The sequence below is a fragment of the Nycticebus coucang genome, chromosome 12 (assembly GCF_027406575.1).
Source record: "Nycticebus coucang isolate mNycCou1 chromosome 12, mNycCou1.pri, whole genome shotgun sequence".
Taxonomy (NCBI): Eukaryota; Metazoa; Chordata; class Mammalia; order Primates; family Lorisidae; genus Nycticebus; species Nycticebus coucang.
This window is the reverse complement of record NC_069791.1, coordinates 81,253,157-81,274,522: the sequence shown is the minus strand read 5'-3', so window position 1 is coordinate 81,274,522 and position 21,366 is coordinate 81,253,157. Positions and strand designations below refer to the sequence as shown.

The 21,366-nt window shown below is 49.7% G+C and overlaps 1 protein-coding gene across 3 annotated transcripts; it reads left to right on the top strand.

Moving 5' to 3' along the window:
* Nucleotides 1-658: 658 nt before the first annotated feature.
* ITGAX (integrin subunit alpha X) lies at nucleotides 659-20,723 on the top strand. Of its 3 annotated transcripts, none has more exons than XM_053555019.1 (30): nucleotides 659-773; nucleotides 1,398-1,503; nucleotides 2,010-2,113; nucleotides 2,389-2,459; nucleotides 2,589-2,739; nucleotides 4,103-4,233; nucleotides 4,359-4,504; nucleotides 4,722-4,875; nucleotides 5,184-5,334; nucleotides 5,522-5,595; nucleotides 5,740-5,869; nucleotides 5,965-6,107; nucleotides 6,281-6,421; nucleotides 6,567-6,773; nucleotides 10,991-11,121; nucleotides 11,245-11,402; nucleotides 11,529-11,683; nucleotides 12,306-12,437; nucleotides 12,526-12,599; nucleotides 12,804-12,945; nucleotides 15,297-15,413; nucleotides 15,492-15,571; nucleotides 15,669-15,752; nucleotides 17,592-17,667; nucleotides 17,755-17,862; nucleotides 17,954-18,037; nucleotides 18,221-18,334; nucleotides 18,477-18,578; nucleotides 18,857-18,967; nucleotides 19,819-20,723. In XM_053555019.1, exons 1-30 carry the CDS (start codon nucleotides 752-754, stop codon nucleotides 19,918-19,920), a joined length of 3,501 nt encoding a protein of 1,166 aa, XP_053410994.1. In that variant the 5' UTR covers nucleotides 659-751; the 3' UTR covers nucleotides 19,921-20,723. The 3 variants fall into 3 exon arrangements, with proteins under 3 accessions (XP_053410994.1, XP_053410993.1, XP_053410995.1); XM_053555018.1 differs by having other exon boundaries at nucleotides 6,564-6,773; XM_053555020.1 differs by lacking the exon at nucleotides 659-773 and adding an exon at nucleotides 785-849 and having other exon boundaries at nucleotides 6,564-6,773.
* Nucleotides 20,724-21,366: the final 643 nt, after the last annotated feature.

The following is a 21,366-nucleotide window of genomic DNA, read 5'->3' as shown; positions in this document are numbered from 1 at the left end:
CCTCTCGCAGCAACCACCTTGCTGTTTACTCATTCACCTTCTCCACTGACCCCACGGCTGGGGCCTTGGGATTTATGTTTCTCCCCACAAACTAGGTTTTTTGAATATATGAATACTCACTCTGTGACCTCCTAGGTCCACATTTCAACCTCTCTATGCATCGGTTTCCTTGTCTGCAAAATAAGGGTGGTGATAAAAGCACACACCTTGGTGGTTGCTGAGACAGCTGAGACTGTGTGAAATGCTTTGGGCATGTGTGGGAGCTTTCTAACTTGGACATTTTCACGACTGTGCTGGGGGCCAGATGCCTGACTCTGTGGGCCAGTGGTTTTAGGTCAGCAGGGGAGGGTTTCCTTTAGGGCCTCATCTGGCGTCTGCCGCTCCTTTCCCCAGGCTGACTGAAATTTCAAGGTCCAGTGGAGCCTCCTGTCAGTGTAAGAGAGATCTTGGGAGGGGTGGGCAAGGCCAGGGGGTGAGACTGGCCAGGAAAGGGAATCAAGCCAAGCACCTGATTAGAATGACTCCTGGACCGGTTGTGTGTGGGCTGCCTGGCCCCTCTCTGTTCATGTTCATCATGTTCCGCCCTCTGCCTCTGAGTCATACTGACAACTTCCCTCCCTGCCTCTGCCTCTGCCTCTGCCTCCTGACCACTCACTTACTTGGTTCCTCAGTACCTTGGTCCAGCTGGTCTTGAGATATCCCAGGAGCTCAGAGCTGCGCATCTGATCTTCTAGTCACTACCAGGAGCAGGATGGTCCTCCTCCTCCTGATGGGTGAGACTGGGCCCTGAAGAAGAGGGACTAGGGCAGCCAGGGCCAAGTGAGCCATGGCCCCAAACCAGACGTCCAGGTGGGAGACCAGGGTCCTGGTAGGTGAAGACTCAGACAAGAGGGGGAGGCAGGCACATAAGGTATGGGATTTGGAGTTCGTGGAGGACAGGGTATTGGAGAACCAATTTGGGGAGAGTTCAAGAGAAGCTGGAAGAAAGGTCAACTGTCTCTACAATCCAGAGATTTCTAAAGTCAGCAGAGCAAGTCAAACTTATGCTCTGTCTACAGCATTCCCTTTGCCCTTGAGTTTTCCTGGCATCTCCTTCACAGGATCCTCAGAACAGGGGGCGGTGGGTGGGGGAGAGGAGAGATCACTTTCAGAGCTTAGCTAGCACTCTGCAGAAATGAAGAGTTGAAACTTGACGGGTTACTGCTGGGTGAAGAGCCTCTCTAGATCAGAGGGAGGGGAAGAGGGGGATGAGTCTAGAATCCAGAAGGCCAGGACACCCAGGCATTGGACCTGGAGGGACCAGTAGGGGGCAGAGGCCCAGGAGATAGAGCTGAGGCACGGGTGGGGGACAGTTAGGCAGGAGGAAGACCAAAACTCTCTCTCACACTCCTCCCCAGGCTTAGCATCTTCCCTCGGCTTCAACTTGGACACAGAGCAGCCGACAACCTTCCACATGGACAGTGCTGGGTTTGGACACAGCGTGGTCCAGTATGCCAGCTCCTGGTGAGGGCCAGGGGACCGCTGACCTTTGGCTCTCATCACCTAATTTCTGCATAGGGCTCTCTTCCTCCTAACCCCCTCTTTTGCAAACTTTCTTCTTGTCTAGTGTGGCAACTGCCTGCAGAATATTTGGACTGCAGAATATTTGGAGAATAGGCACTGCCTTGCTGTAGCAATAATCACAGATAATGTTTATAGAGCACCGAGTGCCGGGCCTGGTGCCAACCACATTTTGTGGGGACCCTGGTTGAGTCCTCATGACAACCTTGTGAGATAGGAACCAGCCACTCAGCAAATACTTACTGAACACCTACTACATGTCTCAGGAGCTGGGTATATGCCAGAGAATAAAACAGACAAAAATCCCTCTCACACAGAATTTAATTTGTCATTCATCTCCATTTTACAGATGGAGAAACTGAAGCTCAGAGAGGTAGTGGAAACTTGCTGCTGGGGCAGTGGGCTCCGTGTCCACACCCTTAACTGCAGTGTTCTTTGGCTCCCTGCAGGGTTGTGGTTGGAGCCCCTCAGGAGATAAAGGCGACCAACCAAACAGGCGGCCTCTATCAGTGTGACTACAGATCGAAGGCCTGTGAGCCCATTAACCTGCAGGGTGAGTCCCACATCTGCCTGGGACTCAGGTGCAGGCTCCCTGCTCTGGGCCCTATGGGGCTCACAGGAGCTTCACTTCTCTGCCCCAGCTCTGTCTGTAGACCTTCACCTTCAGACTGGCCTCCCTGCCAATGTACCCTGCTCCCCCGAAGTTCTGGCAAGACCTATAAGCCCCCTTCACCTGTCAGACCTCTTTGTCTCCCAAGTGACCTCCATACAGCTCTTACACACCCTCTCTGTCCCTGAGGCTGACCAGGTATATATCTATCCCCTCAGTTCCGCTGGAGGCTGTGAACATGTCCCTGGGCCTGTCCCTGGCATCTGCCACCAACCCCTTGCGGCTGCTGGTGAGTTGCCCAGGGGAGGAGTGGGGACCTGGGGCTGCTGGGGCTGGGGGTCTCATGGAGGATGAAGGTGTTGGAATGGGAGGTGGGAGGGACCAGGAGCAGTCCCTCACCAGCTGCTTCTGTCTGCAGGCCTGTGGCCCCACTGTGCACCATGAATGCAGGGGGAACATGTATATGACCGGGTTCTGCTTCCTGCTGGTTCCAAATCAGAGGTCCAGCTGGGACCCTTCCCTGAGGTTTCCAGCTCTCCCTTCCCAGAGTTTTCCAGCTGCCCTGCAGGGTGAGTGTTCTGGGCCTCCTGGTCTTTTGAGGAGCTCACACACGTCTGACTGGGGGAGAAATGGGGCCAGAGACACTCTTATCAGAGAGCATGTAAAGAGGGGAATCTGGGAAACAATAGTTACCCCGTGGTGCAGTGGCTCCAAAGACTGATGGAGGAGTCACCACCTGCTTTCACATCCTGTCCTATGGCCATCATGCTGTATGACTTTACTGTAACCTTACCCTCGCTGAGCCTCAGTTTCTTTATCTGTCAGATGGGGAAATAGCACACCCAACATTCAAAGTAAAATAAGATGATCCATGGCCAGGGTTCGGGGCCTGGTGTGATTAAGGCCAGTTACTCTTATTTTTAGAGAGAAGGGAATTTATTTCCATTCACTGTGTCCTGGGATATAACCACTTGGTTTGTGCAGCAGTCTGGGAAAGGTTAGTAAGGATGCAGTCTAAGCCATGTGTGTGCGTATATGTGTATATATGTGTGGGTGTGTGTACACACATGCACACAGGGTGAGGCACAGGGCATCCCCCTTTCATAGGGATGAAAGATAAGTTGGTGGAACAGTGAGACTCAGCCTTAAACAGTGGAGGCCACTTTTTAGTTTCACATTTGTTCTGAAGCCCTTGGGGAGACTGACATCTAGCCACTGCTGGGGTGTCCCAGCACCTCCATGGGTCTAGATTCCACCCCCAGAGGCCTGGGCACCCATCAGAGCACCCAGGACACCACTCTGTCTGGTGCAGACCTCTGGGGCAGAAAGAGGAAGCTGGCAGGAAGGAATGGAAGGGGATCTCCTCTCCACGAGCTGGAAGAGCTTCCTCTTTTGAGGACTGCTTTCCCCCAGAAGGGGAGTGGAGGCCTGTATTTACATTGAGAGCAGAATATACCCACTGTGTAGCTATTGCCCAGGGTGACATTACAAATACTTAATGAAAGTACCATTCGGCACTGAGGACAGACACTGGCCAGGGGCTGGAGCCAGGTCCTGTCCTTGTTGGTTGGTGGGGATGTTGGGAGAGGAGGAGGGGGAGGCCGAGGAGAGAGGCACTGACAGCCAAGGTAGGAGGAGGATACCCTCAGCTTCCTACCATCTAGCTCAGAGGAAATTTCACTTTTTTAGTCACTCGGGACAGCTGCCCAAAGGGGAGCAGCTCAGTCATAGTTGTAGGCTCTTTATGAGGCCTTCAGAGGCTGAAGAGCTTAGGGAAGGAAGGGATCCAGGGCACCGGCCAGGACTCTGATTGCCGGACTAGGGGATTAGGGGGAGAAGGTGCACTGGGGGTATGACTTCTCCTGGCTAGCAGGCCAAGGTCCCGGGCCCTGGGAGTGTCCCTTGGAGGATTAGTGCCCTTTCCTTCCCCAGAGTGTCCACAGCAGGAGCAGGACATCGTGTTCCTCATTGATGGCTCAGGCAGCATCTCCTCCAGAGATTTCGCCAAGATGAAGACATTTGTGGTGGCTGTGATGAGCCAATTCCAGAAGCCTAACACCCAGGTGTGGCCTCGGGGGAGGCAAGCAGGGCTGAGGGGCACAGCCAGGGTTGGTTGGCTGGTGGGGGGCAGGGGCTCTGGGGATGTTGGTGCGGTAGCTCGGCCCCCAGCCCCACGTGCTTCTCCCAGTTCTCCCTGATGCAGTTCTCCAGCACCTTCCGGACACACTTCACTTTCATCGACTTCATACGCAGCCCAACCCCCCTACGCCTGCTGGATTCTGTGCACCAACTGAGAGGGTACACTCATACAGCCACAGCCATCCGGAAAGTCATGTGAGTCCCAACTTCTCCCCAGTGCTGTGCTTTGAGGCTCATCTGTCTCCATGAGAGAGGGACAGGCAGGGACTGGAATCTAGCCTGTGACACCCTTGTCAACTGGCAGGCTCCCAGTGGGGCTGGGGGCCCCCTGAGCATCTCCTCAGGTTCACACAGGAGCCAGGGGCGAGTGTGGGTTTGTTCACAGCCTCTGGGTCCTCTTCTTACTTGACAGCAATCAACTGTTCACTGCTTCAAGTGGGGCCCGCAAGGATGCCACTAAGATCCTCATTGTCATCACTGATGGGTTGAAAAAAGGTGACTACCTGGCTTACACCGATGTCATCCCTGAGGCTGAGGCAGCAGGAATCATCCGCTATGCGATCGGGGTAAGGAGTGGGCATGACTGACCCTACCCCATTCTTTCATTCTTCCTCTCAAGGCTACTCCCTTTGCAAGGACAGAGACTCCAGCTCTCCCAGCTCCTGCTATCTTTGGGATGAAAACTGTCCCAGCCTGGGGACCCAGGATCCTTTTTCCTAAACTCCTTGATGCTGTCTGAGTCTCTTTTTTTCTCATCTGTGCACCGAGTATTATAATATTGACCTTGCAGGGTTATTTGGAGTGTATCAGCACCCTGTACACACAAGGGTATTAAATTTATTATTTTTACTGAGTTGATCTTTGTTGGAGACAGGTCGGATCGGCTTTTCAAAACATGCAGTCCTTGACAGAATTAAGTGACATTGCATCGAAGCCCTTCCAGGAACACATATTCAAAGTGGAGAACTTTGATGCTTTGAGAGATATACAAAAGCAACTGAAGGAGAAGATCTTTGCCATTGAGGGTAAGTCAGAAGTGGAGCTACTCTCTTTGGAAATCCTCAGCCATAAAGGCCTTTCCTTTCTGAACCTTGTCATGTCACAGGCGCCAACCCTTCCTGTAGATATTGGTCTCCTGAAGCTGAGGTTCCTTCCTGGACCTGGAAAAGTCCATCTTCTTCCCTAGAACTCTGGTATCATGCCTTCCCCTAGGTACGGAGACCACAAGCAGTAGTTCCTTTGAATTGGAGATGTCCCAGGAGGGCTTCAGTGCCGTGTTCACACGCGTGAGTGTGGTCTCTTCAGGATGGCTGGGGAAGGAGGGCGGCAAGAGTGGTGCTGGGTGAGATGAGGGCTGGTGGCCGGCGCGTCTTTGGAAGAGGCTATCTTCTTGCTCCAGTCTGCTCAGCCCTGGAATCCTTTCCTCCCAGGATGGACCAGTTCTGGGAGCTGTGGGGAGCTTTAGCTGGTCTGGAGGTGCCTTCCTGTATCCCCCAAATATGAACCCCACCTTTATCAACATGTCTCAGGAGAATGTGGACATGAGGGACTCCTACCTGGGTGAGAAAAGGCTGGGGGTGGAGGTGAGCTGTCTGGGAGGGGGAGAGGCCTGGGGTGGGGTGGCTGATTTATGAGCTGAGGCCTGGCCCCCTCAGGTTACTCCATCGATTTGGCCCTGTGGAAGGGGGTACAGAGCCTGGTCCTGGGGGCCCCCCGCCATCAGCACACCGGGAAGGTTGTCATCTTCACCCAGGCAGCCAGGCAGTGGTGGCCGAAGGCAGAAGTCGCGGGGACCCAGGTTGATATGGAGGCAGCAGAGGGGAATGTGAGGGTGGGTGCGCACGAGGCCAGGGGTGGAGCAGGAGAGCATGAAGGGGAGCAGTTCCTGTTGCCTGGGGAGAGGTGGGACCTGGCCCAGAAGGGGATGTCTCTGGCAGGGAAGGGCAGGATGACTGAGACTCTGCCCTCCAGATTGGCTCCTACTTTGGGGCCTCCCTCTGCTCGGTGGATGTGGACAGAGATGGCAGCACCGACCTGGTCCTCATCGGGGCCCCCCATTACTACGAGCAGACCCAGGGGGGCCAGGTGTCTGTGTGCCCCTTGCCTCGGGGGGTGAGTGGCTGATGGGCGCTGGGCTGGGTGGGGTCTGGGCGTGGGGTGAGGGGATGGCCAGGTGGCGGGTGGGGTTGGAAGGTGGGGTTTGTATTTGGGGGGTACAGGAAGGCACCTCCAGACCACTGGTTTTGTTCCATAGCAGAGCAGGTGGCAGTGTGAGGTCATTCTCCGTGGGGAGCACGGCCATCCCTGGGGCCGCTTTGGGGCAGCTCTGACAGTGCTGGGGGATGTGAATGGGGACAAGCTGACAGATGTGGCCATCGGGGCTCCGGGAGAGCAGGAGAACCGGGGTGCCGTCTACCTATTTCACGGAGCCTCTGGACCCAGCATCAGCCCCTCCCACAGCCAGGTGAGGCCTGCCCACTGTCCCTGTCACCACAATAGCCTCCTCCTTGCTTCTCTCTCTCTTTCACATGCTACCTGGAAAACTTTCCCTTTACCTCATCTGACTTCCCTTGTCCAGCTTTGGGTTCCTTGTGGGCAGCAAGAAAAATCTGTGGCGTTTAATAGGCAACCCTGTGTCGAGCAAGTTTATCAGTGCCATTTTTTCAAGAACATGTTCACGTATCTGTGTCACATGTTGGTAGTTTCCACAATATTTTAAACTTTTCATTATTTTTATAGCTGTCATGGTGATCTGCAATCAATGATTTTTGATGTTACTGTTGTAATTTGGGGAGGGCGCCGTGAACCATGCTCATGTAAGATAGTGAACTCAGTGTGTCCTGACTGGTCCTGTTACTCTCCCTCTCTTCAAGCCTCCCTGATACCTGAGAGATAACAATATTAAACTTAGGCCCGTGAATAACCCTGCAGTGGCCTCTGGCCGTTCAAGTGAAAGGAAGAGTCTCTCCCTTTAAATCAGGAGTTAGAAATGATTAAGCTTAGTGAGGAAGGCATGCTGGAAGCTAAGATAGGCTGAAAACTAGGCCTCTGGTGCTCGACAGTTAGGCAAATTGTCAACACAAAGAAGAACTTCTTTTTTTTTTTCTTTTTTTAATTATTAAATCATAGCTGTGTACATTAATGCGATCATGGGGCACCATACACTGGTTTTTTAGACCGTTTGACACATTTTCATCACACTGGTTAACATAGCCTTCCTGGCATTTTCTTAGTTATTGTGTTAAAACATTTATATTCTACATTTACTAAGTTTCACATATACCTTTGTAAGATGCACCGCAGGTGTAATCCCACCAATTATCCTCCCTCCGCCCCCCCCTTTTCACCTTCCCCCTATTCTTATAACTGGGTTATAGCTTTCATGTGAATAAATTGTGGTATATGTACACCATGGAATATTATGCAGTCTTAAAGAAAGATGGAGACTTTACCTCTTTCATGTTTATATGGATGGACCTGGAACATATTCTTCTTAGCAAAGTATCTCAAGAATGGAAGAAAAAGTATCCAATGTACTCAGCCCTACTATGAAAGAAGAACTTCTTGAAAGAAATTACAAGTGCTACATCAGAGAGCACATGAATGATAACAAAGTAAAACTTTCATATATTGCTGATATGAAAAAAGTTTGAGTAGTCTGTCCACAAAGTTCCTTTAACCCAAAGTCTAATCCAGAGCAAGGCTTTAACTCTCCAATGCTGTGAAGGCTGAGAGAAGGTGAGGAAGCTGCTGAAGAAAAGTTTGAAGCCAGCAGCGGTCAGTTCAAGAGGCTTAAGGAAAGAAACTGTCTCTATAACATTTAAAAGTGTAAGGTGAAGCAGCAAGTGCTGTTGAATCTGCAGCAAGTTATCCAGAAGAGAAGATCATTGATGAGAGTGGCTACATTCAACAGCAGATTTTCAATGTAGACTAAATAGTCTTCTATTGAAAGAAGATTTCATTTAGGACTTTGATGACCAAGGAGAAGTCAATGCCTGGCTCCAAAGTTTCAAGGCACAGCCTGATTCTCTTGGTTGGCGCTGGTGACTTTAAGTTGAAGCTGAGGCTCAGTTGCCATTCTGAAAGTCCTAGGGCCCTTAAAAACTATGCTAACTTTACTCTGCTTATGCTCTATAAGTGAAACAAGAAAGCCCAGATGACAGTACTTATGTTTACAGCATGGTTGGCTGAATATTTTAAGACCATTCTGGAGATCTACTGCTCAGAAGAAAAACGATTCCTTTCCAAACATTACTGCTTATTGAAACGTACCTGTTCACCCAAGAGCTCTAACGGAGATGTACCAGGAGATGAATATTGTTTTCATGTCAGCAAATATGATATCCATTCTGTAGGAGTAATTTTGACTTTGAATTCCTAATATTTAAGAAATTCATTTTGTAAGGCTATAGCTGCCATAGATTCCTCTGATGGATCATGACAAAGTTAACTGAAAACCTTCTGGAAAGGATTCATCATTCTGGGTGCCATTAAGAACGTTCATGATTCTTGGGAGGAGGTCAAAACATCAACATTAATGGGAATTTAGAAGAAATTGGTTCCAACTCTCATAGATGATCTTAATGGGTTTGAGATTTCAGTGGAAGAAGTAACTACAGATGTGGTGGAAATAGCAAGAGAACCAGACGTGGGGCTTGAACATGTGACTGAATTGCTGCAATTTCATGATAAACTATAAGCAATGAGGAGTTGCTGCTTGTAGATGAGTGAAGAAATCAGTTTTTAGTTTTTAGCCCGGGGCTGGGTTTGAACCTGCCACCTCCGGCATGACTCCTTTGAGCCACAGGCGCTACCAGAAATTAGTTTTTTTTTTTTTTTTTTTGAGACAGAGTTTCACTTATTAACCCTCGGTAGAGTGCCGTGGGGTCTGTCACAGCTCACAGCAACCTCCGAATCTTTGGGCTTAGGCGATTCTCTTGCCTCAGCCTCCTGAGTAGCTGGGATTACAGGCGCCTGCCACGATGCCCAGCTATTTTTTTTTGTTGTTGTTGTGGCAATTTGGCCGGGGCTGGGTTTGAACCCACCACCCTCGGAATGTGGGGCTGGCGCCTTACCCCCTGAGCCACAGGCGCCGCCCCAGAAATTATTTTTTTAAGATAGTATCTACCTCTGGTGAAGATGCTGTGAACATTGTTGAAATGACACTGTAGGATTTAGAACATGATATGAACTTAGTTAATAAAGCAGCAGAAGAGTTTGAGAGGGTTGACACCAATTTTGAAAGAACTTCTACTGTGGGGAAAATGCTATAGAGAAAACGTTTGAGAAAGAAAGAGTCAATTGATGGGGCAAATTTTCTTGTTGTCTTATTTGAAGAAGAAAATAGAGCCACAGCCACCCCAGGCTTCAGCAACCACCACCCTGATCAGTCAGCAGCCATCAACATGGGGGCAAGACCCACCACCAGTAAGAACATGACAACTTGCCAAAGGCTAGTTGATCGCTAGCATTTTTTAACAATAAAATATTTTTGGTTTAGGTATGTATATTTTTTAGACACTCAATAGACAACAATATAGCCTAAGCATACCTTTTTATATGCACTGGGAAATCAAAACATTTGTGTGGCTCCCTTTAATGTGGTAGTCTGGAACTGAGCCTGCAGTAGTGTCTCCAGGGTGTGCCAGCACTTGATGGGAAAGGGCTTGTGCTGTTCTCACATGCTAACTGTGAGGATATGGTACTGAGATCAGTTTTCCTGGGAGCAGAACCCTGGTGTTGACCACTTTTCTGTGTTTGTGCTATTTCTACCCCCTACCCTGCCTTGAGACTCCTTTAGTAATTGGTAAATTTCTCTTTGTATTTTATTATTATCACTTTTAATATCTGCTAGTCCTAGGAGTGCTCAGAGTAATTTAAAGGGCACATTCTCTGAGGGATTGGGCATAACATGAGCAATGGAAACAAAAGTAAAGGCCCCACAAGAGGAGGCAGTGGCCAGGAGGGTAGAATCTGGGTGTGGGTGCACCCAGTCTCATTTCTAACGTGGCTCCTCAACATCTTTTAAAGAGACAGAGCGGCAGCAGGTAGTGAAAAGGGGCCTTGAGCTTGGTGTTGGAGGATCTGGCTTCAGGTCTGGATTCAGCCACCTAGAGGCTGACCATGTGGGCTCAGTACTGTCTCCAACCTCTCTCCTGATCTGCAAGCTGGGAGTTGGGGCTTGGAGGAACTCTGAGGTCCCTTTCAGCTTTAAACACTCGTCATAATAGGTCATTGACTGTTGATCACATTCCAGGTGCCGTTCTAAGAACTGTTTGAATTCATATAGTGTCCATAGCTAAGCTCTGAGGTGTTATGATCCTAATGTGAAAGGTGAGGAAACTGAGGCAAAGAAACGTTAAATTCTTGCCCAAGGATTCATGGCTTGTAAGTGGAGTCAGAAGAGGAACCAGGGACTAACTGAATGATTGAATGAATGCCACTCAGGTTACTAGGACAGCCTTCCAATCTCCACTTCTTCGTTTATTCATTTGGAATCTTTCCTTTTCTACAGTCATCATCTCCCCACTCTTAATTCCTCTGGGCCTTGTTGGTGACATCTTTTCACTGTTTCCCCCTTTTTTCTTTCCTCCTACATTCCTACCTCTGTATCTCTTGTTACTTCCTTCCAACTTGTTCCCCTCTCCTCTAATCTGAGTCACTTTTTTCTTTTCTGGCCAGCGGATTGCAGGCTCCCAGCTCTCCTCCAAGCTCCAGTATTTTGGGCAGTCGCTGAGCGGAGGACAGGACCTTACTCAGGACAGATTGGTGGACCTGGCTGTGGGGGCCCAGGGACAGGTAGTGCTGCTCAGGTGAGAGCAGCCTTCCTTGGACACCCATGTGGTCCTAGGTTCAGACCAGCATGCCCACTCCCTGCCCCACCCCAGGTTGAGTTAGGAGCCAACGCTTATCCTCAGCTCACGTTCTGCCTGCAGGACCAGACCCATCCTCAGGGTGTCAGCGAACATAGACTTCTCAAGGACGGAGATCCCCAGGTCTGTGTTTGAGTGTCAGGAGCAGGGGGTCTCTAACCAGATGCTGGGTGAAGCCACTGTCTGCCTTCGTATTTACGACAGTCCCAAGATCCAACTGAGTGAGTCCTCTCCCCTCTGACCCAGGACACCCTGACCTTTGGAGTCCCCTAGCCCGGGACTCCTGTCTTCTGCCTTTACCCTTACCTACCTGCCTCTTACCCCATTCTCCCTGTTTTCCCCTACAGGTGACCTCCGAAGCTCTGTGACCTTTGACCTAGCCCTGGACCCTGGCCGGCTGAGTCCCCGTGCCATCTTCAAGGAAACATATACTCACAATCTGACTCGAGTCCGAGTCCTTGGGCTGGGCGAGCACTGTGAAACTGTGAATCTGCTGTTTCCGGTGAGGGGCCTTGGAGTCTGGGGGCTGGTGGTGGGTGGGGCTGTGAGGGAACAGGACAAATTTCGGTCCTCCCTGTGCCTCAGCCCAGCACAGAACCTGGCATGCAGGAGGTGCTTAATACATGTTAGCTGAGTAAGTGGGTGAATGCATGAATGAATGAGGTTGGCTGCAACTGCCAGAGGCCACACAGTCGGATTTCAGGAAAGAGCATTTGGCTGCTTGAGACACCTGTAAGGCTTTGGGCTGGGAGTCTTTCAGTCATTCACTGGATGGGTATTTACTGAGCTGCTCCTCTGTGTGCTAAGGGCCGGGGGCACAGCGGCAGACAAAAGAGTCATTGCCCACAGAGAGCTTGGTAGGGGGAAAAACCAAAAAGAAATTAATGTCTGGATGATAGGTGTCAGGGATGCAATGATGAAAGAGAAAACTGGGGAAGAGAACAGAGAGGGTGCCAGGGAGGCCTCTGGGAGGCCATCCTGCAGGGCAAGATGAGAATGGTGACCGTGGCAGGCACAGGTAGGCATCGCTATTGCCCCATCCTACAGAGGAGGAGACTGGAAGCAGCTGGGAGCTCCGTGTCAGTGCTTCCTCCCCAGCTCTCTCCTCTCTGTCCATCCTCCAGGACTGTGTGGAGGACTCAGTGACTCCCATCACCTTGCGTCTCACCGTCACTCTGGTGGGCGAGCCCATCCCTTCTTTTGGAAACCTCAGGCCTGTGCTGGCTGTCGGTGCTCCGAGATACTTCACGGCATCTGTGAGTCCTGGTGTTGGGGTTTCCTGGAGGGAATGGACAGCATGGGCTCTGGGTCTTGAGGAAAACCTCAAGTTGCCTCCCCTCTCAGCTCCCCTTTGAGAAGAACTGTGGAGCTGACCACATATGCCAGGATGACCTTGGCATCTCCTTCGGATTCTCAGGGTGAGCCTGTCCCCCTGCCTTAGTGCCCCAGCCTCCCTCCTGGAACCTGGGACTCCTACCCCTGGCCCTCCCTAACATTCCCACTCTACACTCAGAACTGAGGTGTCCTGAACCCTATCTCCCATATCCCCACTCCTTTTTATCCCCAGACCATTTCTAGCCTCAGTCACAGAACCATTTCCTCCTCCTACCCCCAACACCCAGCTTGAAGACCTTGGTGGTGGGGAGTAACCTGGAGCTGAACGCAGAAGTGAGGGTGTGGAATGATGGCGAGGACTCCTATGGCACCACAGTCACCTTTTCTTACCCGGAGGGGCTGTCCTTTCGCCGCGTGGCATGGGGCCAGGTATTGCCTCTCGGGAAGGAAAAGGCAGATGCACTGGGAATCAGCACAGACTGTGCAGATTCAAAGCTTGGGTTGGGCTGCCATTGCTTGTATGCCAAGAGGTTTGGGCTGGTCTTGGATGGGCCTGGTTGTGTTGTCTGGGGCTCACCTGGGCTCATATGGTGTTTAACTTAGGCCATCACATTTTCAGAACACTAACAGGAATGATTTCCTGGAAGGATGCTAATGTGGAGAGAGAGGAGAACTTCCCTTAAATTTCTTTGTATTTCATGTCATATCAATATTCCTCTTTTAAATGAAAATACATCTCAGTCTTCAAATATTTTAAAACTCTGCTCTGGAGAAAAAAGGGGTTGAATTTATTGGTTACTCTAAATCAAGTCTTGACCAACTTTTTCCATAAAGGGCTAAATAGTAAATATGGTTTCTGTCATAGTTACTCAACTCTGCTGTGCTCTGGACTAAAAGCAGCCATTGACATGAATGAGGATATGATTGTATATAAACTTCTTCTATAAAAATATAGGTAGTAGGCTATAGTTTGCCAACCCCTGTTCTGGAAGACAGAATTAGTACCATAAAGAATCAAAAAGAAACAGACTTTTGGCGGCGCCTGTAGCTCAGTGGGTAGGGCATTGGCCACATTCATTGAGGCTGGCGGGTTTGAACCTGGCTCGGGCCAGCGAAACAACAATGACAACTGCAACAAAAAAATAGCTGCGGTTACTTGGGAGGCTGAGGCAAGAGCAGGGGGTCACTTAAGCCCAAGAGTTTGAGGTTGCTGTGAGCTGTGACGCCACGGCACTCTATCCAGGGCGACAGCTTGAGACTCTGTCTCAAAAAAAAAAAAAAAAGAAAGAAACAGACTTTTAACAGAAATGTTGTTATGAAAAATTTTAAACATTTACAAAAGTTAATAGTAGTTTGACAAATCTCCTAAAAACTTATCACCAAAATTCAACAGTTCTCAACAGTTTGCCACATTTGTTTCATCTATGACTTTTTTCCTTTGCTGAAGTATTTTAAAACAAATCCCAGACATGAGGTCATTGTGCCCCTCCTTGTTTCACTCTGCTGTAGTTTGAGTGTGTCACACCAAAGTTCATGTGCTGGAGACTTAACCTCCAATGCAACAGTGCTGAGAGGTGGGAACTTTAAGAGGTGGTTAGGTTATAAGAGCTCAGCCCTCGTGAAACGATCAACGCCATCACTGTGGGACTTTGTTATTGATTAAGTAATGAGTTTGGCCCCTTTGCCTCTCATTCTTGAGCCTGGTTTCTTGATCTTTTGCCTTCCACCATGGGAAAATGTAGCATGAAGACCCTTACCAGATGCTGGTTCCATGCTCTTGGACTTCCCAGCCTTCAGAACTGTGAAGGTTCTATTGTTTATAAGTTACCCAGTCTGTGGCGATCTGTTACAGCAGTAGAAAACAAACTAAAACACACTCTATAGTTCTGAACAGTGGGGACACCTTAAATGACCCTAATGCCATTATCATACCTAATAAAATGCACGATTTCCTGGTATTCAGACCATACTCAAATTTTGCTAATTGTCTCAAAAATATCTTTTTACTTCTGGTTTATTTGAACCAAAATCCAAAGTAGGTCCATTATGTTCAGTTGTTATATCTTCTATGTCTCTCTTGGTCTAGTATTCCCAGTAGGAGAATATTGTGATAAATATATGAAAGAAAACTCTAGGAAGGGCAAGCCCTAGTGTGTGAGGGGTGATTGCCCTGTCATTGAAAGTGCTCTTTGACCTATCAGTCAAATGCAATTTGTGAATCTTTGCCAGTTATTGATTTTAACAAATGAGCTGTCAAATAACATTTTGGAGGCAATCTAAGAAAACTCAACATGACCAGTTTATTAAAAAGATATTGTTAATTTTGTTGGGTGTGACATGTTGGGTCTTGTGGTTATGACAAAAAATACCCTATTTGTCAGTGGCACATGTTGAAGTGTTTCTGAATGAAGCAATATGATGCCTGGAATGTGCTTTAAATTATTCAGAAAAAAAGTGAACAACCGAATGAAACAAATAGAAAAATGTTGTTAACTTAAATCAAGTGATGGATACATGGCGGTTGATTTTCTAGTCTCTTTGCTTTTGAGTATGTTTGAAAATTTCTGTGATCAAAGGCCTTTAAAATAACAATCAATAAAAGGTGAATATTTAATAGATTTGAGATTTCTACATTGGGAAGAATTTTGACCAGATAGCATCTAAGGAACTTTTTAAAACAATCTTAAGGTAGATTCCAGGAAAGTTCATTGGTACTTTATGGAATCACTTTGGAGCACTGACAAATATTCATTTGCCTTTTTTCACTTGCCTTTGCCTAGAAACAGAAGCAGCTGCGTTCCCTGCACCTGACATGTGACAGCACCCCAGCTGGGAGCCAGGGCACCTGGACTACCCATTGCAGCCTCAGACACTTCATCTTCCGGGGAGGTGCTCAGGTCAGCTGGGTTCCGCCCACCCTGTCCCCACCCTATCTTACTCCTCCGTGACCTTTCCTGTTCCTGCCTCTCCCTCAGATCACCTTCTTGGCTACTTTTGACGTCTCCCCCAAGGCTGTGCTGGGAGACCGGCTGCTGCTGATAGCCAATGTGAGCAGGTGAGCTGGGCAGGCCCAGGCAGTGCCCCTCATCCCCAGCCTCACACCCCATCCTCTTCTGGGGCTGTTGACAACTGAGCCTATCCTCTGTCTCCAGTGAGAATAACACCCCCAGAACCAGCAAGACCATCTACCAGCTGGAGCTCCCAGTGAAGTATGCCGTCTACACCGTGATCAGCAGGTGCTCACTGTGACCTCAAAGGGGTTCTTTTCCATCACCCCCATGGGGGCTGAGACTCAGCCCTGCAGCTGCTAAACATCTGGGATATTTTTGGTTTCATCATCATTCTTTCAAGTGGTAGATGATACTGCTAGCATCACTTCTTAGTCAACAAGTGCTTACTGGGGGCTAGTAAGGACCCTAATCATTGTGGTCCTAACACAATGATTAGGGTCCTATTTTTATAAGAGGACCTATATTATTATATCCTACTTTTAATAGAGATTACAGGTCTCAGGAGACTACTCAAATGCCAAGATTCTTTTTTGTTCCTTGGGAGATGTGAGATATGTTCCCATCTTCCATGTTCTTATAACCTCGTTGAGAAGCAAAGTTACTATGATCCAAGCTAGACTCTCAGCAAGGGCCACCGTGATTCTACACCTGGGGTGATGTGGGTTTCCAAGAAGAAATCTCCTCCTCAAAGGGGAAGCCTCAGCTAAACGCTGAAAGGTGCACAGCATTGTGGTTGGCCAACGGTGATTCTCAAAGGAGCCCTTGGCATTTGGACAGAAAAATTCTTCTTTTAAATGAGTGAGCCCCCTCCGCCTTTCCTAGTAACTTTGGGGAAGGATAGGGACAGATAAAAAAGATAGAACCTTAAAATGCTGCCCAAGGAGGGTTAGATGAGGGATTTGAAACTAAACCAAATGTTTTGGCAGACACCTTCCTAGCATCTGTGTCCAGGCCCTGTGTGGTGGTTACTTCCCACAGAGTCATCCAGTATTTAACAGAGCTTTATTGAGCCCCTATTATGTGCAATCAAAATAGACATAAACCCCTGGTCTTGTGGAATACGCCTTGTTAGATGTTCTTTTCCTGCCTATAGGTTCACACTCTCACTTGGACCTGCACATTTGGAGGCTTCCAGACAGGTGCATACTCTGAGCTCATTTGCTGGAGCATGTAGGAAGGGGTTCTCACACTTCCTTGCAGGAGACCCACAGGCAGGGGGACCCACCCCTCTAGGCATCTGTGGCACTATAGCCCAGCCACACTCTGCTGATGTGATTCTGTAGGGTCCCCCAAGGCAGGCTGTGGCATTTCTCAGGGGTCCTTTGGCAGAAGAGGAAAGAGACTTTAGGCTAAGAGTGGTGGGCTGAAATTTGGACTATTCAGGCCAAAGGACGGGTACCTGTTGACTGGAGCAGTGAGGGGCAGAGGTGAGACCAGCCTCTGCTGGTGTGAGTGTCCTTGCTGGCCACTGGGTCCCCAGGCTTGGGCCCAAGTAGGCCTCAGGAAGTGTTGTTAAACTGAGACCCAGTGAAGAGTTGCTGTTGGGCCCTCCCTCACCTCCAAGCCCCAAGCCCAGAGAAATCAAGGAAACAGGAGAGCAGAGCCCCTAAGCAGGATATGGGGAGCCGGAAAGGGGCAGTGATCAGTTGTAGTTGGCCAACAGCATAAGCCTGGGTCTCCTCAAACCTATGCAGTGTCCCACATGCCCCCAAGCATCCCACATGCCCATGAAGCACTGAAAGGAAAGCTGAGGTGCAGAGAGAGGCAGGCCCAGGCCCTGCCTCCCTGCAGATCAGTGACAGACAGAGCCCTCAGCTCCAATCATAGACCCTCTGCACAGCCCCTGGGGCAGTCTCCTCTGTGGGCAGCTTCTGTAAGCACCTTGCACCCATCTTGAAGCCCAGCCCTGCTCTCTAAACCCTCCTTTAACCCAACTCAGCCACAGACTTCATTTCAGGTCACCCCAAAGCCCCACTGATCACCTGGCCCCTCATGCTCCAGCCAGTGGCTCCTCAGGAGGCCTCTATAAAATTTCAAATCCACCTATGCCTCTTCTTTCTCCAGCCATGAACAGTCCACCAAGTACCTCAACTTCTCAGCCTCAGAGGAGGAGAGCAGCATGGCCAGGCATAGGTACCAGGCAAGTGGTGGAGGCACAGGAGCTGGGGCGGGGCAGGGGACGGATGAGGGGTTGGTGTGGGCTCTGCCCTCACTGTGCTCTGTGCAGGTGAACAACCTGGGACAGAGGGACCTGCCTGTCAGCATCAACTTCTGGGTGCCAGCGGAGCTGAACCAAATGGCCGTGTGGACAGAAGTGGAAGTCTCCCACCCCCAGGTACGCAGGGACCATGCATGGCTCCTTCATAGGTGCCCTGGATTCCCTGCGTGCCTTGTGAACCCCCGATGTTCCCTCTGTCTCGTTCCAGAACCCGTCCATTCAATGCTTTTCGGAGAGAACGGTTCCCACAGAGTCTGACTTCCGGACTCAGATTCAGAAGAATCCCATGCTGGTGAGTAGGGTGCTGGGCTGTCCCCCACTTTAAACCACCCATCAGAGGAATTTAATCTGTCCAGCCGGCTGAACAACCCTCTTGTATTCAAATGTGGCTGCCCTCCTCAAATCACAGTTTAACACTGTCTTTTACCTTCACACCTCATCTGTCTCAGCCCAATGCTACTTCTCCCATCCCTAGGACTGCTCCATTGCTGACTGCCTGAGGTTCCGCTGTGACATCCCCTCCTTCGGCATCCAGGAGGAACTCGATTTCATCCTGAAGGGCAACCTCAGCTTCGGCTGGGTCAGCCAGGTGTGTAGGCCCAACGTGGCCCCGCCCCCAGACCCGGTGCTGCCTGATGTGTCTGTGCCCGTCCTCAAGCCAGGCCATTCCTGGACTCTGAGCATCCCCCAGAGCCCATGCCACAGGTTGCCCCCACCCCTCTCTTTTGAAGACATTGCAGAAGAAGGTGTTGGTCGTGAGTGTGGCCGAAATCACATTCGACAGATCTGTGTATTCCCAGCTTCCAGGACAGGAGGCGTTTCTGAGCGCCCAGGTAGTGACTGTGGGGTAGGCCGTGGTCAGGCTGGTAAGGGGGCTCCTGATGCTAAATCTGCTATTCTGGAGTGGTGGTGGGGGGACTGTAAGCCTGGAGGTTGGAGGGATGAAGTTCCCTGGGCAGGACTGTGTTCTCTAAGCACATGAGTGCTTCTGCATTTCAGTCCTTGAAGCAGGGCCTGGGGAAGGGTGAGGGGGTTAAAGGTTGAGGAACCTGGGAGGAGCCTGTGACAGCAGGAGGCCTGATGCTTTTTGATGGGCTCATCTTTCCTCTAGGCAAAGACAGTCGTGGAGGAGTATCAGGTGCACAACCCCATCCCCCTCATCGTGGGCAGCTGTGTGGGAGGTCTGCTGCTGCTGGCTCTCATCACGGCCGTGCTGTACAAGGCGAGTGTTTTATCCCACTCTTGACACCACCAGCTTTTGAGCCCACTCTTTCTACAGTGGAAGGAGCTCACTTTGACATCAGATGGACCTTCTTGCTAGGTCACTGCAGGAGGAAAACTCCCTCCCCACCATGACCTTGCCAGTCCTCAGCTGCCCCCAGACGGTGTCTTCCCGTGTGATTCTCGGACCTCCTCTGATCTCTCTCCCTTTCATTTCCTCACTCCTCTTTTCTATTAATACACATTTCCCTTAAGAGCAGATTACATGTATAATATAAAAGCACAGACCTGGGTTTGAATGTTGACACCAGCACGGATTCTTTCTTTGACCATCAGGAAGTGCCTATTTCACTCTGGGTCTTCATTTCTCAGGGCGGAGGTGATTTTATCAAGCTTGCAGAATTTTGGCTAAGTCTAAATAATGCAATGTGCATGAAATCCCTAGGCGGTGCTTCAAACACAGTAGGGATCCCAGAAATGGTGATTCCCTCCTTCTGTCCCAGTCAGTTCTTTTCCTCTCTGTTGCTGGATGGGTTTTTGTTTGTTTGTTCGTTTGTTTTTGAGACAGAGTCTCACTATGTCATCCTTGGTAGAGTGCTGTGGCGTCATAGCTCACAGCAACCTCCAACTCTTGGGCTTAAATGATTCTCTTGCTTCAGCCTCCCATGTAGCTGGGACAGGTGCCTGGCACAACGCCCAGCTGTTTTTTGGTTGTAGTTGTCATTGTTGTTTAGCAGGCCCTGGCCGGTTCAAACCTGCCTGCCTCAGTGTATGTGGCTGATGCCCTAACCACTGAGCTACAGGAGCAGAGCCATGGATGGGTTTCTTGATTTATTTCTTCTTCCCACACAGGTTGGCTTCTTCAAGCGTCAGTACAAGGAAATGATGGCGGAAGCAGCAAATGGGCAGATCGCCCCAGAGAATGGGACATCAGACTCCTCTGCTACCCAGTAGCAAACTACATCCTGTGCTCCTTTGGACCTGCTGTCCCGTGAGCAGCCTGCCGGCTTTCTTACGCTCACCCAAGTCAGGTCTGAGGAAGAAGAAACATTCCACCTGAGGGAGGCTGGGCTCAGCCTGCTTTCTCTCTTTGGGAAAAAGTAGTGTGTCTGTACAAAGTGACTTTCTTGGGAAGGGCCGCATGTCTTATCAAGGCTCCAACTGGAAACTCTCAGGACAGGGTCCCTGTTGTGCCTCCCAAGGACTTGACTTGGAATTTCTACCAAACACATGGACAGAAAGGCACTGGTCTTTCTCCCTCCACTAAACCCCAGTGATCTTTCTAAAATACAGCCCTGAAAGAGCCACTCATCGCTTCCATTATTCTCACAACAACATCTGAACTCTCCAGCTGGATATTAGAAGCCCAATTCCACCTCCAGAAAGTGGGTTCCGGGGCACACAGCATGAGCTGATCTGTGCCTCCTTGTTATACTTCTTGCTGGTGAAATACTGTCAGCATCAGCTCGTAGCTGGGGACTCTCAGTCCGGATTCAGAACCAGAAATCAATGCCTGCAGGTTGGAATTTATAAAGCTGGCTTCCAGCATTGGTCAACATTGCTGGCGGGGAGGGAGGAGTGTCCTCTTGGGAGGGACGTTGCCTCAATGTTACTGCAGCTCAACTAGCTTAGAAGAGGCTCAGGCAATTTCCATTGTTTTGAGACTCTGAATGAAGCCTCAAATGAAGGAAGAGATGCCAGAATACGATTATTAAAAAGTATGTATTTTAAATATTAGCTTTAATAAATTAAAACATGCACAAAAAACGTTGGCTCTAATAAATTAAAACATGTACACAAGATGTACCCTTATTGGGAAATATGTCAAAGGTCTAAAATTAAGGCCTTTTATGGCTATGAGTCCTGGACAGTGATACCCATCAGCTCCCCTTACCATGGTGGACCCTGGCCAGCCCTGAGGCCTGGGGCTGGGATAAGACAGCTAACCAGCGTGGAGGTCATAAACATCCCTATGCTGCGGGTAAGCTGACCTCTTAATTGACTCCCTCTCTTCTCAGGGCTGTTGATGATGGCAAGGTCATGGAACTGCCAGGTGGAAGGACTAAAAGAAGGGGGAGCCCTCAGGGGCTGCTTTTCCACCTGGAAAGGCCTTTGGAGTGAACCAATGAATAGGTGCTTCTTACAAATCCTAGCCTGAGCTGAAGGGGACATTAGTTGCATGTGGTGATTGACTGGAGAGCACTTTGGGTCCCCTATCAGTGGCCTGCTGTCCCCAGTAAGGTCATTCTTTTCATAATGCAGCCATCCTAATACTGAGCTGGAGGTTAACACATGGCAAGCTATTGGAGATATCGCACTGCTGCTGCCACCAGCAAGGCACTCAGGCCATGGGGAAGTCTTAATTAGCAGAAGTGGGTAGCAGTTGATCGTGAGATTTGA

Excerpts from the sequence above, each read along its gene's own strand:
- ITGAX (XM_053555018.1), top strand. The coding sequence starts at position 752 with ATGGTCCTCCTCCTCCTGATGG. Across the intron at positions 12,438-12,525 it reads CGAGATACTTCACGGCATCT|CTCCCCTTTGAGAAGAACTG; the intron begins GTGAGTCCTGGT and ends CTCCCCTCTCAG. Across the intron at positions 15,572-15,668 it reads CTGATAGCCAATGTGAGCAG|TGAGAATAACACCCCCAGAA; the intron begins GTGAGCTGGGCA and ends CTCTGTCTCCAG.